The sequence below is a fragment of the Nothoprocta perdicaria genome, unplaced genomic scaffold, assembly GCF_003342845.1.
Source record: "Nothoprocta perdicaria isolate Ctin4 unplaced genomic scaffold, notPer1 scaffold_38, whole genome shotgun sequence".
Lineage (NCBI taxonomy): Eukaryota > Metazoa > Chordata > Aves > Tinamiformes > Tinamidae > Nothoprocta > Nothoprocta perdicaria.
The window spans coordinates 4859849-4875326 of record NW_020455621.1 but is presented as its reverse complement, the minus strand read 5'-3'; the positions used below and the strand labels follow the sequence as shown (position 1 = coordinate 4875326).

The 15478-nt window shown below is 37.0% G+C and overlaps 1 protein-coding gene across 1 annotated transcript in view; it reads right to left on the bottom strand.

The window, feature by feature from the left end:
* GRM1 (glutamate metabotropic receptor 1) overlaps window positions 1-15478 on the bottom strand; it is a 171605-nt gene that overhangs the window by 132375 nt on the left and 23752 nt on the right. Inside the window, exon 2 of the mRNA XM_026044728.1 lies at window positions 5100-5349. Coding sequence (XP_025900513.1) covers window positions 5100-5349 — 250 coding nt within the window. The remainder of the gene's footprint in view (window positions 1-5099; window positions 5350-15478) is intronic.

Below are 15478 nucleotides of genomic sequence, written 5' to 3'. Positions count from 1 at the left end.
TACTTCAGTGACAAAGGTCAAGGTCCAATAACCATCAGAAACTGGGATTTTTGTCAACACCCTGAAACAATTTCTTCTTTACATTATCTTGGACTTTATTAGCAGATTAGAGCCAGCTGTTCTTCAGAGCTCCAGATGCCTTTGTGCATTTACTCACCGTTATAAAAAAGTGAAATCAGAACTGACTGAAAGGGATAGAGCTTCTTTTCATCATCCCATGGGCAGCACAACCCATGTCATCTCATTACATTCCCCAAGGGTGACAAGGGGATGATAAACAAAAGTGCTGACAAAATTAAGACCCTAAGGAATCTGTCAGAAGGAGATGCTGCCCATCACAACTCAGACTTGCTGAGAATAAATAAATGAAGCCAATTTAAGAAATTTCTAAGCTATTACCAAGGCATGTTACTAGGTCAACAGGATTTTATGATCAGTGATACAAGTTGAACTATATGCCAATATTATCTAGGCTGCCTCAGATCTGGCCAGTTTTACTCTAGCACTATGTCTTGCACCAAAGTAAAATTGAATTGGCTCCAGAATATCAATTAGCAGTGTCTGCTAAATAACAACTTCCCAAATATGTGTTCATAACCCCCCAAAAAATGAAGACTATAAACTGTTTCAGAGTGTCTCCATTTCTTACAAGGTAATGTAGCAGCCAAACTGCAAAGACAGTCTTAATTATTAGTCTCTCCACTTTTATGGCCTAACTAGATTTTCTTTCATCTTCTTCAGTATCATATATGATGATAAAACTTGTGTTTTCCCACTTAACATGTCAATATTTTAAAATATGTGAAGTCAAACGACAAAAAAAATATGGYTGTTAATCTTGGCTTGTGAAGGGAGAACAGTCATGGAAATTTTTCTCACACTCTGCATATATGTATGTGTTTACATAAGCTTATGTCATCCTATGCAAAGGGTTTTATTGGACTCAGAAAGAGAACTGATTTGTCCAGTGACATCCACTAGGATCACAGAGAATGTATTGCTACCGCCRAGTGTCCGTATTTTCAGAAGTCACTCTGTCAACACTTACAAATTTATAATTCTACAACAGTCAATAGAGCAATACCAATACATTGCAGAGCTTACAGAAATGAAGCAGTACACATTTCATAACAAAGTATTATACTGAAAAACAGCCTATGTACCATCATCTCCCGTTCCTTTTCAGGAACCCAAACTATTCCATGTAGGAGTTGTAGAGAGCTTTGAATTGTTAAACAGGATTTTTGTTTCTAACTATTTATCCAGCACGTCTCTCCTCCACTGATTTCAGATCAGCAGTTAAAATTATGTTTCCATGTCTTTCTCTTGCTTTGCATTACCTGTTCAGATTCTGGCAAGTCATTTATATGCTTTTGTTTTGATGTGCCATTCCAGAGTATATACAGGAGAGTCACATATCTTGAAAGGATTGTGTAGAACTTATTTTATGTTTATCAAGTAATATAAAACCTGCGCAGACACAGTTAGACTCATCAGGTTGAGTATCTTTCTACATAATCATTCCATATGATAATTACTTTGTGTTAAAAGAGCAATCACTTGAATTCCTTGAAGGCTACAGCTTACTTCCTTAGTGTAATTTTTACCAGCTCCGCTTGATGCAATACTATTCCAACCCTCTTTTGTTTTTTTTTTTTAGCAAAGCCATGACTTTTTTTTCTCCTTTCTCTTATGGTCCTTACTTTCACAGCCTTATAAATATTCTTATCGGACTCTCCGCTACATTCTGATGTTGCAGTAGAACGAGAATCATCTCCTATTCTCTCTTAAGTAAGTCTCAAAACTTTCCTCTAGTCCTGCGTATTCTACCTTTCTTCTAGAGTCAGAAATAGAAGTTTTTTCTTTTCCTCATTAACAGGACAGACTTCCACTAGCAGTAGCAAAGTAAGCTGAATTTCTAGTCAGATCCTCAGCCTGAGTTTAGGAATCATGGATTCATAGAATGCTTAAGGTTGGAAGGGACCTCAGAGGTCATCTAGTGCAATCCTCCTGCTCACACAGGGTCACCTAGAGCACGTGGCACAGGGCTGCGTCCAAGCAGGTTTTAAAGATCTCCAAAGAAGGAGACTCCCCAACCTCCCTGGGCAGCCTGTTCCAGGGCTCTGGCACCCTCACAGTGAAGAAATGCTTCTTTAAGTTCCTGTGGAACTTTCGGTGCCTCAGCTTGTGGCCGTTTCCTCTAGTCCTGTCACTGGCCACCAGTGAGAAGAGGCCGCCCCCTCCTCCTCACTGCCTGAGGTGCCTCACTGCCTCAGTGCCTTCCTCACTTTTGAGGAAGACTTCCTCAAAAATGGCATAAATAGATCCTAACTCCATGCCTTACAAGAGTCAGCTCCTCCTGAAAAAAACGCCCCAGTATTTGATGACTGAGACCTGGCTGAGTGTAATTCCCAGTGTATCACTCCTAAATTATACCAAAGTCAAATTTAGCTTCCAACTCTCTTTCTGATACCTAGAATTTGATTAAGCTAAGCTCTGCCCGTCTGCTTTGATCAACAGCAATGTTGACAATGTAAGAGGAAGGGAGCTAGTTAGCCAGGTGCCACTTTATAAAGGCTTCCTCTAAATAGTGAGTCAGAGCACAGTGTGGTGTTCATACACTGTGGCTGATAATACACCTGTGGCTTTGTTTAGCTCACTATTGCAAAAAAAAAAAAAAAAAAAAAAGAAAAGAAAAAAGAAAGAAATCTTGATTTCACATTCACTCACTCCCACTTCCCTCAAGTAAAAGAATGATCTTAAAAGACATTTTTTTCCTTAGCTGAGTATTTGAATAGAAAAAGCTCAATAGTACATCAGAGTAATGCTGATCCATGCCTTGGTTCCCACTTTTATACAGATGACCAAATTCATAGCACTGCAGTTTGACTGCAAAACACCCGTGAATAAGCTTGCTAGATCTGCCTTTTTTYTAAATCACATAATTAGGACAATTCAAAGAAAGTGTCTTTTCTTTTAGAGCTGCAAGCACTTATAGAACATGTGCAAGCTCTATAATATTTTTTATTTCAACCAGCTGTTGGGCACAATTCAGACTATGCAGAGCAATAGACAGATTGTTTTACAAGCAGATCAGCCCTCCCAGCTCTAGAAAGCAGTCTCTCACGCCCAAAATTTACACAAAATATAACAAGATTACATGAAAGCCTATGCAAAAATATATTCTGTTATTTTCAAGTATGTTTCCAGCTACTATATAGATGAGAAGATCTGATTAAAAAATTCAGAACAATATTGTTGGGGAGTTTCCAAGTCAAATACTCGAACTGATTAGAGTAGTATACTGCTTGATTAAAACTTCTAGACAAAGTGTGAAGCTAAAATGTTCCATCTAACCATAAAGGAGGGAGACAAGCAAAAGGCCCTCTCCTGATTTATTTTGAGGGCTGTTTCTTCTAGTAGGAACCTGTTTTCTTCTTATTCTCTATATGGCCAGTTTCAAGAGAGAGCACCTAAACCAGTCTGAAGAATAAGACATCAGTTAGCGCTACAATAAAACATGAAGAAAGCGTAACATTGCCTAAAGCTGTTAGACATTTGCCAAGTGAGGAAGGATAATATGACACAGGCTAATTCTATTACAGTTAGGTTCTTCTGCTCATTAAAAAATAATATTCTTAAAACATGTCAGTCCAGAAACATTCTGTTATTCAAGTAGTGTGTACTGAATGATTCAGATGAAAAGCATATTCACAGTTCTAAAACATAGGACCATTTTCATAACCAACTTATTTATTTTATTTTAATGCTGATGGCTTTCCTAATCTACTATATATTATCTACACAAACTTCTGGAGATAAAGTCTTTGCCTCAAATAAATCAGAGGAACCACAAAAAAAAATAAATAAATAAAAGGAGATAAGTCCAAAAACTGCAAACACAGACACACTGATTTTTTTCAGATGATTATCTAGGTTACCTGACTTACAGAAATCATAATATTGTGGGTTTCTAAGAGGGATGGATGTGATTGAATAGAGACTAGTATAGCTCAAAGCAAACAGAGAGCATCCCAGTCATGRTAGAGGCAGGCAGCAAGACCTTATGGAGGGAATGGGGCAAAAAGAAGGCTGACAGATCAGAATGACAACAGAATAAAAAGACAACAGAAGATAAGGAGGTAAGCAGACAACTGTTAAAGGCCTTGAAGGAATGGTGTTCTAACAAGAGATATGAAAGAAACAAAGAGTGAATGGAAGGATTAAAAAGGACATGATCAATCTAGCAGACAAGACAGAAAATGTCAGTTCTCATCATCTGAACAGATTTGATCCAAACAGAAAGTCAGGCAACGATATTGCGAAAGTCAAGGTTAAAGTCAAAAAAGCATTAAAATGAAAACTATCACAAAAAAGTAAATACAGATAGGCCATAGGGATAGAACTTAAATGAACATATTTCAGTATCTACAAAGGATTGATGAATTGTAGAAGAAATAAGAAACTATTTGCATTTTGATAAAATGATCTTTGCCTGTCCAACATATATCTCTGCACTGGAAATTATTCTGGAAATATCAAAACACATATACATACTGACTTAGCCACCAGCAAGCTCAATATTTTATAAACAAACAAGTCTGCTGAATATTAAAGGTCAGAATAAAGTATACAGTTGAAAATGCCAGACTGTAATCATAAAACTGTAGAAAATGTTCAAGTAATCAAAACCGCTTAATAATTTGGGGGTTAAAACTATTGGGATGCATTCAGTTTCCCCAGCACTACGAAAACACTTTAAATTTTCTCGTAATTTACAGAAAACCTGAGTATGAAAAGTTCCTTGAGAGCATATAGAAGCACAAAAGTGAAGGTCAAATATTGAAAACGCAGGCAATAACTTCTGCTGAAGTAAATGTCAATTATGATGTTAAACAACAAGGATGAAGATGTCATACACCTTGCTCTCTGCTTCCTCCAATCAGCTCTGCCATCCTGCCATCTCTTTTCATTAGCCAGGTAAATCTTTAAATAGCAAGTAGCCCAATCATGCCATTCTGAAACAAAAGGCCTGTCTTCAGCCTGTGCTTCTCCTGCAAGGGAGAGGATGTGCAATAAAATCAGCGCCAAAGCCCTACCTTCCGATCAGCAGGAACTCGCCGAGCACTCCCAGGCGCCTCATGGCAATGAGGATCCCTCTCACGGTCATCCCCTCACAGAAGCAGACCACCACCCTCGCCTTGGGCAGCCTCTCCCGCAGCTTCCGAAGCAGGCGGTCAAAGCTCTTCTCCCCAGCATTGCTGTAGATCTTGTCGGAGTGAGCGATGCAGAGTCCTTCTTGGGCAGCCAACTCTTTGAAGGCTTCCATTCCACTCTCCCCATAATTGCCTGTTTAAACAAAAGCGGATATTACATCACACATCTAACAAATTAAGGGAGTCTAGGATAGAAAAGGGCTAGTTCTTCCCTCAAAAATCAATCATCATTAGCAGAAGGGGAGAGCAAAGAAGGTTCATCACAGCCAACACGTTCAGGATTCAGCAGAGCAGCAGGGTACTATGTGCTTGGTCTTAACTCATCCAAGGACACCAAGCTTCTTTTCTTACGCTGATATACCAGTGGACCATAAAGAAAAAAAAAAAGAGGTATCGAAGTAGAAGAAGGAAGRAAGAGACTCACACAGTAAGGATTAAGCTTTGTTAAAATTTCTATAGCCAAATAATCATTGTGCTATTCCAGGAAAACAGTCAAAAACCGTTTTATATCTTGGTGATACAATTTAACTTGTTTCTTCTCTGATCTGTTAAAAGAAACAAGAGGTACCTGCTGTTGTTTCTGACTCACAATATGTTTAGTAGCACTAAATAGCACTACTTTTTTCATCTTAAAGATGGTACACCATACAAAATGTAGTATTTTTTAAAGCAATCCTCTTTCTATAATAGTGTTGGAGAACAGTTTGAAGAGGTCTTTCTACTGCTTCTACTGCTCTAGAATTTCTTATGGTTTATTGTCTGTAAATAATATGTGTCCTCTAGAAAAGGTACGTCATTAAAAGGTACGTGTCCTCTAGAAAAGGTACAGAGATATGGTGGCAGAGATATCCCTTGGAGGATCTTTGCTAGTGGCCCCGTCCTTCACTACAGCCCATTCCATCACACAGCCCCTTGCATGCAGGTGCAACACACTGAGAAGGACACAAGGAGAACTTTCTATATATCTCTAGATTTTAATCTGTAGTCGCTCCAAGTTTTGTCCCAAGTTTTGAGGCTGGGCAGTTAGTGCATTTCTGCTTTTGTGATTTGCCTCTGTCCCCAGTCTGAAGCAGGACAGCCTCATTACTGACTGCCATTAGCAACTGCCTTTTGCTTTGGGAGCAAATTACAACATGTTGTCCAGCTTCTTCTGGAGCTTTATGCAACATGGTCTCATTTAAGGATTATTCCTGCAAGTAAGTGTTACTCAGGGTGAACCAGGGGAGCAAAGTGAATCTTATTAGCTAGTTAGGCAATGCATATTAGATAACAAAAGTAATATGTTTCCTACCTAAATTGTTATTGACCTAAATATAAGGGTAGTATGGGATTTTTTTTTCATACATTTTGTACCRCATTAGCTCAGCTGCAATTACAGTTAAGATTTTCAACAAAAGGGAAATTAAACCCATGTGGAATGCTTTCGCCTAGCTTTAGTTTTGTTGCAATAACAACTATCTTAAATACACAGATACACTTATAATACAACAGTATACCAAAACACAAATTAAAGGAAGTAGGATTGCTGCCTATAAATTCGTCACAATGCAATAAAGATCATTGAAGGAAAAAAAAAACTAGTTAAGATTAAGAACAACACTGACATACAATCAAATAACTAAACATAAGGCAGAAAAAATCTGAGGCTGGGAATTGAAAACTTTSTAACTGTCGCATTAAAAAAAGAAGGGTAGAGAAAAGGCTTTCTAATGGAAGTATGAAATAGAACTCATTTTCAGAATGAAGCTTCATATTGTCACATTGGGAGCATTACATAATGTAGATGTCTGCAACAACCAGAGATGAGACTTGATGACCCAAAACATCCTTTCAAAGCCTATTTCTTACCTTCCCCAGCAAGATGGGATGCTGCATACCTTCCTCCTCAAGGGGAAAGGGCAAGGAGGAAAGTGAGTATGTGACAGATGTTAGACACATTGTTCAGTGCGCACAGCTACTAGGGTAAGCACAGTGTAAGAGCATATATAGTGCAGAATACACTAATTAATTCTGTGCAGCAGCCAAGAACATATCCATCTGCACCAGCATGCTGGGTAAACCCATTTTAATCCATGCATGCAACTGCGGACATGKGGGCATGTAGTGCAAGGAATCTGCRTGAGATGGCAGTCAGCAAAGAGTTACCACAGGTTAAGGATGTGGCCTTAGGATCTCTCTTCCTTTGAAAGAGGAATTGAACAGAAGATCTGCTYTTTCCTGCATCTGTCCTTTTATAATCAGAATAAGCTATGAATTTGTTTTTCTGAATCTATCAGCAACAGATTTTCACTGATATGTACCCAGATGCTGCACGAGCCAGTAACATATTCTGTGTCCCACAATATCAGACTATWTTTTAATGATTTTTGCTTTTTGTACTGTTTTCTTAGTTCTGTTGAACTTTATCTTATTCAGAGCACTCAATATTCTCTTTACGTTCTGAATGCAAATGCTAACTGTATTACACCTGCAGCATTACTAAGAGTTTTTTCATGTCACAGTGCTCTCAGTGTCAAAGACAACTTTGCTTCACCGCCCTAAAGATAAAATGCCATTCCAGCTGCAGGCATCCATGTACTTGAAGAGCAAGATAAGAGGGAACTGTTCTAAGTCATTGCATTCCTATGCAWTAAATATTTTAACAAAAACATTAAGATGACATTTTAGGTAAATATATATAATCATTTTGATCAACAAAATAAAGGCATTTTTCAGACATACTCTTAGCATTGATCTAGTATAATAGTTGGCTTCAAATATCCCCAAAGTACATCAAATATTTAGCCTCATAAACCGCTCCTGTGAGCATTGCAGCCCTGTCATGTCTGATAAAGGAAATCACACTATTTGCTTGTGGTAACATTTCAACAGCATGAGGAGCAAAGACCATATAAAAGGTGTACGTTATTCTTCTTATTATGGTTGTTTGGCAAATTTAGTGCCCATTTTCTCTGTCAAGAGAACCATTTCTCTCCCTTTTTTGAAATGCAGTGAGGATGTAGTCTCAGCAGTCAGAGGCTGATTAGAATCTTGAAAACTGCCTGCTCAAGGGAGACACAGAGTAGCTGTGTGGGGCTTCCCAAGCCATATGATGAAAAATGCTGCCTTTACAGGGGGCTTAAAGCAAAAATTACCCCATTAGTCATTGGTAAATTCACATTCAAGCATTATCTGTGTTCTAAGTTCAAGGCTTATCTGTGGGGCAGCACAAGGAAACATGGACTGTCCATACTTGTGCTATAGAAAGCAGCCTTTGAAATATATGTCAGACCTTAAAAAAAAATCTTAAAGAGAAGGAAAACCACAGTGGTGAATGAGGAAGCCAGAATATGTCTTCCTACTTTGGTTTCAAATTCAATAGAAAATAAAAAGCACTTTTCTTAGAGACCCCCTTTGGAGATACAAAAGGAAATAGGGCAGCGTGTGGAAGACTGTTCCAATGCACTTAAACCAGATAATAAAAKGCAGGAGGCAAGAGAGGCTTAATCTTCCAGACAGACGCAACACCTGCACCTTGTCATTAAGGTTGATTTGCCACATCCATTCCTCTCAACAGCATCAGCACCCACAGTGTAGCTGCAAGGTAAGAATCCCCAAACACATGCCCCATAAACACACAGAGAAGGAAGTGCTCCAATAAATAAGAACCATCAGGTGCAGCCTGACTGCAGGGTACTAGACACCAATTTTATCACAKGGAGGTCTCCCTTTTCCCAAATAACAGGTCATAAAATATTCTCTGTCCCATTTTCCCYTGGAGTCCCTACTTCACCTCTCCCAAACTTTTAGATACAATGTTTCAGTCTGCAGTATTGATTCACCTTAAAAAAATACCTCTGTTCTTCAGCTAATTAAGTGCTTTTTTGCAAGGAGGGAGAAAATAAGCAGAGAACAAGGGACTCTCCTGACATAACAGCAAGGAAAACTGTACAAAGCTTCACGACTGCAAACACCATCCATGAAGAGTGGAGCAAGGACAAGACCTGATTACTGTGTTAGTTCCCCAGATGTTCCAATAGCTATTTTATAAAGAMTATGGTAATGTTAAATATGGCACTAAAGGTCCAGTTTTCAAATTAAAAGCCTTGGGGAGCTGGWAGATTTTGGAGTGCTGAATAGTCTTTTTAAAAAGACAAAACAGCAATTAACATTTCTGTTCCAATTTCCTCCCTTATCGCATCAGACTAATATTTCCCTGCACCATCAGGGCATCTTTGGATAGGATCAGTTAATGAGCAAATGACTGTGTTTCCTCCTCTTAATATATTTCTTATCAGTTCAGTCATAATCATGTGTCCACTCTCAGTCTAAGCTAGAATGAAAAAGTTTAACTTTCTTTTTAATTGGTTTGCTTCTAACAGTCTAGGAGCACACATATAATCAGTTTGGGATCCTCAGCTGACAGCAACAACTTTCTAAGCCAAAGTAACTCAATCATTTCTAGTCATTGGTCCATATCTTTGAACATGCATAATTGTAAAATTACTCCAGAGAGTTAAAAAAAAAAAAAAAAAAAAACACAATAAAATCTAAAAAAAAAGAATCAAACAAGCAAATAAAAAAAAAAAAAAAAAAAAAAAAAAGCTGGAAGTGTTATAGAAATGTTCTGCTTGCGTTGTTTTCATACACCCCAGTTATCCAGATTCTTGTAAAACGGCTATCCCTTCTGCTGGAAAGCAAAAGCAGTTCCATTGGAATATGACTTACAAGATGCTTGAGCTGACTCAACCCCATCTCTGCAACTGTGGAAAGGGCAGAGCTCAAATACTCCCATGTTTCCCCTAAATATCTATGCCAAGGCTAAAATTGCATTGATGCCAGAAGGTTCTGCATTTTGCTCCAAATAGGATTTGTCTTTTCCTTTTCCAGAGAATTTCAGTGACTACTCTTCTCCAAACATGGAGTTTGCTGTCTATAGCCCTTAAACCCATATTTTCCCTTCAGACCTCAAATAGCTTTCGCAACATCGCTCTCTTTCTTCACTGAATTTATCCCATCCAACATCACAAGCTTGTTTGTTTGTTTGTTTTATTTTTTATTAAGGGACAACTTTTAAGTAGGAGAGCTAAGCCCTAAGTGTTCTTTGCAAACCAGATTTTGCATTKAGCAGAAGGCTCACTGCCCTTCAATGATTGAGAAGACACTTTGTTACGATTAGCAATTGAATTTGCAGTGTAAACACAGTGTTCTTTTAAACTATTTTGGCAAAACTCCCTGTGTTCACCACAGWTCTCAGTGCAGCAGCACTCTAGCCTCATGAAACCCAGAAGGATGCGTTAAATGAATGAACTGAGTCATCTTTTGCATGCTATAGAAGAACTCTGCCATCTGTGCTTACAGATCTTTTTTTTCCAAACTTAAGCCATTCTAGAAATGAAGAAACTGAGCTGTTGAGACCAGACTAGTCTTTTCATTTTCTGAATTTATATAAAACTGAAGACAAGGGAGAAAATAAAAGCAAAACCAATAAATGGAGTTTGATGATTATTATAGTGGTAAAACACGCAGTGGAAATTTTCAAAGACATTGATCTACACTTTAGATTAAAAATCCAAATAATTTTAATAAATGTCTCCCTTTTRTCATTAATCACCAAGTGAGTTTATTCTGTCAAGAACTCAGCATAGGGATGCATTAGTTCAGTAAGAAAGATCCAAACTTCACTAAAATTTTGCTACTGTATAAAGTGGTTACATTTGCCTTTCTCTTGAATGAGGCAAGTATGTAAACATGCACAAATAATTGCTATTCCTAACAAAAAGAGAGCRAGAAGTAAGAATAGCTGAAGCCAGACCTGAAGTCTAGAATAGAGAAGTACTATTACTAAATTTCATTTCCCCAACATAAGTAAAACCAAAATGTGGTCAAGTCCTCTATTTTCATTTACACCAATGTATTTTTTCAAATATATTCTGAGATAACACTATTTTTACTTATTCTGTATATAACATGGAGTTTTAAAAATTTATTTATATTTTAGCAGAACTATTTCAAGTCAAACACTATTTAGAGCAATACATTCAACAAATTTGTTGAATTGTTGATTCATTKCAACAAATTGAATTCAATTCAACAAATTGAATTGAATTTGGCCTTTCTGTTCATGAATTATCAGTACATAGCTTCCCATTTTCTTAGGACTATATTAAAGTATTTTAATGATGCCTATCTTTAATTGCTGGTTTGTTCTATTGGTTGGCATTGTTTAGACAACACTCCACAAGTGCTTTCCATTTCTTAATGAGACTGGAGAAATTAACTGGAAGAATAAATTTTCGAAGGGAATATTGCAATGAATAGTCTCTTTKTTTTATCAAAGCTTGAGAAAATCTTACAGTTAGTAAACTCATTTTGAAAAATAATTAYAGAAAGGATATCTCAATGGGGCACCAAAATATATGAGCAACGTTCTATTTTCTTTTTATATATATATATTTATATATGAGCAGAAGTTCCAAAGGGAAGGTGTGTATGTGCTCAGTTTTGTCCATCTCTTGCAGTTACATGTTTACCTTAGCTGACACTTCAAGTACAGGATTTAGAATACCAATGCTGATCTCAAGCAATTAAGAATCATACACACAAAGATCCAAATATGAACAAAGGTTGAATGTATGGATTTAGTGATAATTTAAAATGCATAGTTTTATTGGCCTTCTGATTTCTGACCCTGAAGACACAGAGAGATCATGTTTTGGACCTTTCTCTAGAATCCTGACAGTTACAAATAGCTTTATTTGTTTTTGTGAGCACAGATAATCAGAAAACATATGTTTTCAAAGGCTGAACATCATGAGATACTCCGTAAAGAGTCAGTAAGTCTATAAATGATTCCTGGTAACCTACATTGCCAACAGCTTCAGGAGTTGTCTGGAAAGTACATTAGAAATGAGGTTACTTTTCAAAGTATATTTCCTACTCTTTTTCTTGTTAAAGAGAAATTAACTGAAGTCAAGGACTTCAGAGGTCACACAACCAGAGATTTATTATGTGGATCAAACAACATGCTAAATGTTACTGCCTTCTGTTTGTTAACATGCGTCTTTGAAAACACTACCCCAAAAAACTACTCAYCTGCTTATCCTTATTTTCAAATGTTTATGGCTTTTAAGGTAGTTTTCATTTATATAAGCCTATAAGGCACCAATACTTCCTCTTTATGTGGGTCATGGTTACAGATCTGAATTATATCAGGTTGGGGATAGTGTCTAAGTAATAAATCTTAATCTTATTTCTATGAAACAATACTTAACCATAGTTTGTCCATCACCAGAGAAACTGCTCATCTGAGTAGAATGAAGGCTTTTCATTTTTAATGCAAATGAGAAGATAGATTATGTTAAGGTATATGTTATCAAATCACTGGATATTATAGTATTATTTAGAGAAAAACAAGATATTTTAATATCATCTTTGAAGTGATATTTGCTGCTTTAAAGTGTAGATCCCTTAAAAATTCAGTGAAAACAAAAGTCATTTCCTAATGCTATCTGAACATCAGATTATCCTCACTAACAGCTTGGTTTTAACTTTGACTATTTTGACCAATTATCTATAATCAATAATCTCAGCACAGATGGAAGAAACCCAGGATAGTATAGTCAACAATCCTGGCTCTCAATCTGATACAAAAAACAAGCAAGACAGAAAGGTTTAAATGTTGAGACTGAAAGCTGGAGACAAGGAGTGAAAACATATTTCTAACAATTTAAGAATAGGGATTAATTGTCCAGAAAATAAAACTGGAATGAATAAGCAAAAATAAAATTTACCTAAGCAGAAATATTTTGGTTTCAGAGAATCAACATTTTCAAAAAGACCGAGTTTAACATTATAATTTTTTTAGTAACAACCCCCCTCCAAGAAGCATTTTGTCAAAATATTTCCAATCAATCACCCCTAAGCTGGAGTCTCAGTTCTGCAAACACTGTCACAGATGGCATCTTTAATCACAGTGATGCTTTAGGAGACTTACAGTAGAAAAGTTAAATACATAGCACAAGTGTTTGTAGAATTTGAGCCTAACAGGAGAAAAAATCAAAACAAACAGATCAAATTCTAATTTCAAGCAGCCCTCCCATCAGTAAAGTGGAGGTGAGATATTTGTTTCTGCCAATTGATATCCAATTGATTTCATAACCTCAAGGATTAACACACTAAAAATGTTTAAATTACATAACGTTGAAAGGAGAAGCTGGTGCTGTTCAGTGAAATGTCTGAAATACCTTTCTCCACACTGTTGTGTCTGTAGATGAAAAGGTGACTTAATGCGGAGAATCCAAGTAGTGCTAGCACAGGAAATGAATGTAAAAGCTGGATTACCACAAGCAAAGAATAAATGATTAGTTTGCTTTGTGTAGCTCCCACAGAGGTAATATGAAAGGGTGAACYTCAGAAGGGCAGACATGTGAGATAGATAGAAAAAAACTGCTAAATGCAAACAGAAGGGCAAAATTATAAGCCTGAAAACATGTAGACCCCTTGAAAAAGCTACTTCTGAATCAAGAGCAAAAGTGAACAGTTCAGGTTGTCCCTTCCAAATTCCTGTTAAGCCTCAGAAGCACAAACTGGTTTTAAGCATAGATTTTAAGCTAGCCAAGACACAAAAGAGCAAAACACATCAGTGACATTATTTACAGCAACATACTCTAAAATTGACAGTCTGGCATTCCTGATTGTTTTGCTTTCACCTCCATCTCTTTATCTCAGCATGCTCAGCATCTCAGCATTCAAACGTAATGTGTTTTCAATACAGAAAAAGTGGGGCTGAAGGACCGGGATTCAATTTGAAAATTTTAACTTTCCTGAGTAGTCTAGTTTAGGGTAAAATGGATACAGAATAGCAAAACTAAACTACTCAGGAAAGTTAAAACTTTCAAATTGAATCCCTACTCTTCAGCCCCACTTTTTCTGTATTGAAAACACATTACATTTTAAAACAAACAATCAAACAAACAAACAAGAAGTCCTATCCAAGTAATATAAAGACCTAATGCATCTACCTATTAACCAAAAGAACTGCAGTCAGTCCATGTAAAAATGTATCTTATTTTTTAGCACCTCCTTTTCTGGAACAGGATAAGCAGGATTGTTTTATTTACAATTTATTTTGTTTTATTTACAATTACTGACCTTTAATTGTTTTATTTACAATTACTGACCTTTAATTCATTAAATCGGTGTGTCATTCAGAAAGCTCTTAGAATCAGATACATTTGTTATCATGACTTTTTTACTAAGGTGTGGCAAGGAATTTTTACAAGGAATTTTTACTAAGATGTGGTAAGGAATTACCCAGAGGAAAGTCCTCTGGGTAAATAAAGAAAAAGGAACAAAAGAACATTGCATGATTCTCCCTGRCTTTCTTCTGTCCTTGAAAAAAATAAAAAGATGTGAAAATTGCATGAAGACAAATGAGAGATGTCATCTCAGCAGGTGCTCCAGAACAATCAGACACCTTATCCTTTATGTCCTTATGCAGCCTCTTTGCTGAATTTTTATTTGCTCATTACAATCAATAATATAAATTGAAGAAAAATGGAAATTAAAACCAGGATCAAACCCGGTTTTTATCAAACATTTGGCTTGTTAATTTCTGATTTATTAACCACAACGTAGGATTTTCCCTACATTTTTATCGATTGCTTTCTTGTACACTAGAAGCTCCAAGAAACTGAATACAAATTTCAACTTCTGCRTTTGTACACATCAAGTGTACACACTTGTTTTCACATCAAAAATCCCTCCCCTTTATCCCTCGCTAGTAAGGGAGGTTTCTTAGAAGAATGACCTCAAGGTAAATTCAGAAAAATAAGGTAATGACACAACAGTAATCCGAACTTGATAGTCAGGAACTACAAACTCCTGTCTGGTGGTGCTCTGGAGACTGGTGGAGACACATAGCCTGCCGTGTCCGTACAGCTTTACTAGGGTGCACTTTTGCATGGCCTCAGATGGGCCAACTCCTCCTGCATCCGTGCTTGAATCATAAGCCTGCTCCCAAGCAGCCTCCTGTGTGCTCTGCTCTGGAGATTAAATSGGTGCCTCTACAGGCATAACTGGCCTTTGTGCCACTCCTGATAAGGTTCTTCTAGCATCACATGTCTTTAGGTAGATAGATGTACCATCTGCGAAAAGGTTAGCTGGAGGGGGACAAGAAGAATGACTCCTTCCTGAGTTATGCAGTGGAAGAAAAGATGTATTGTCAACAACATATACAAAGTCCACGCAGAAAGCCAAAAACATTGTTTTCCCCCAAGACA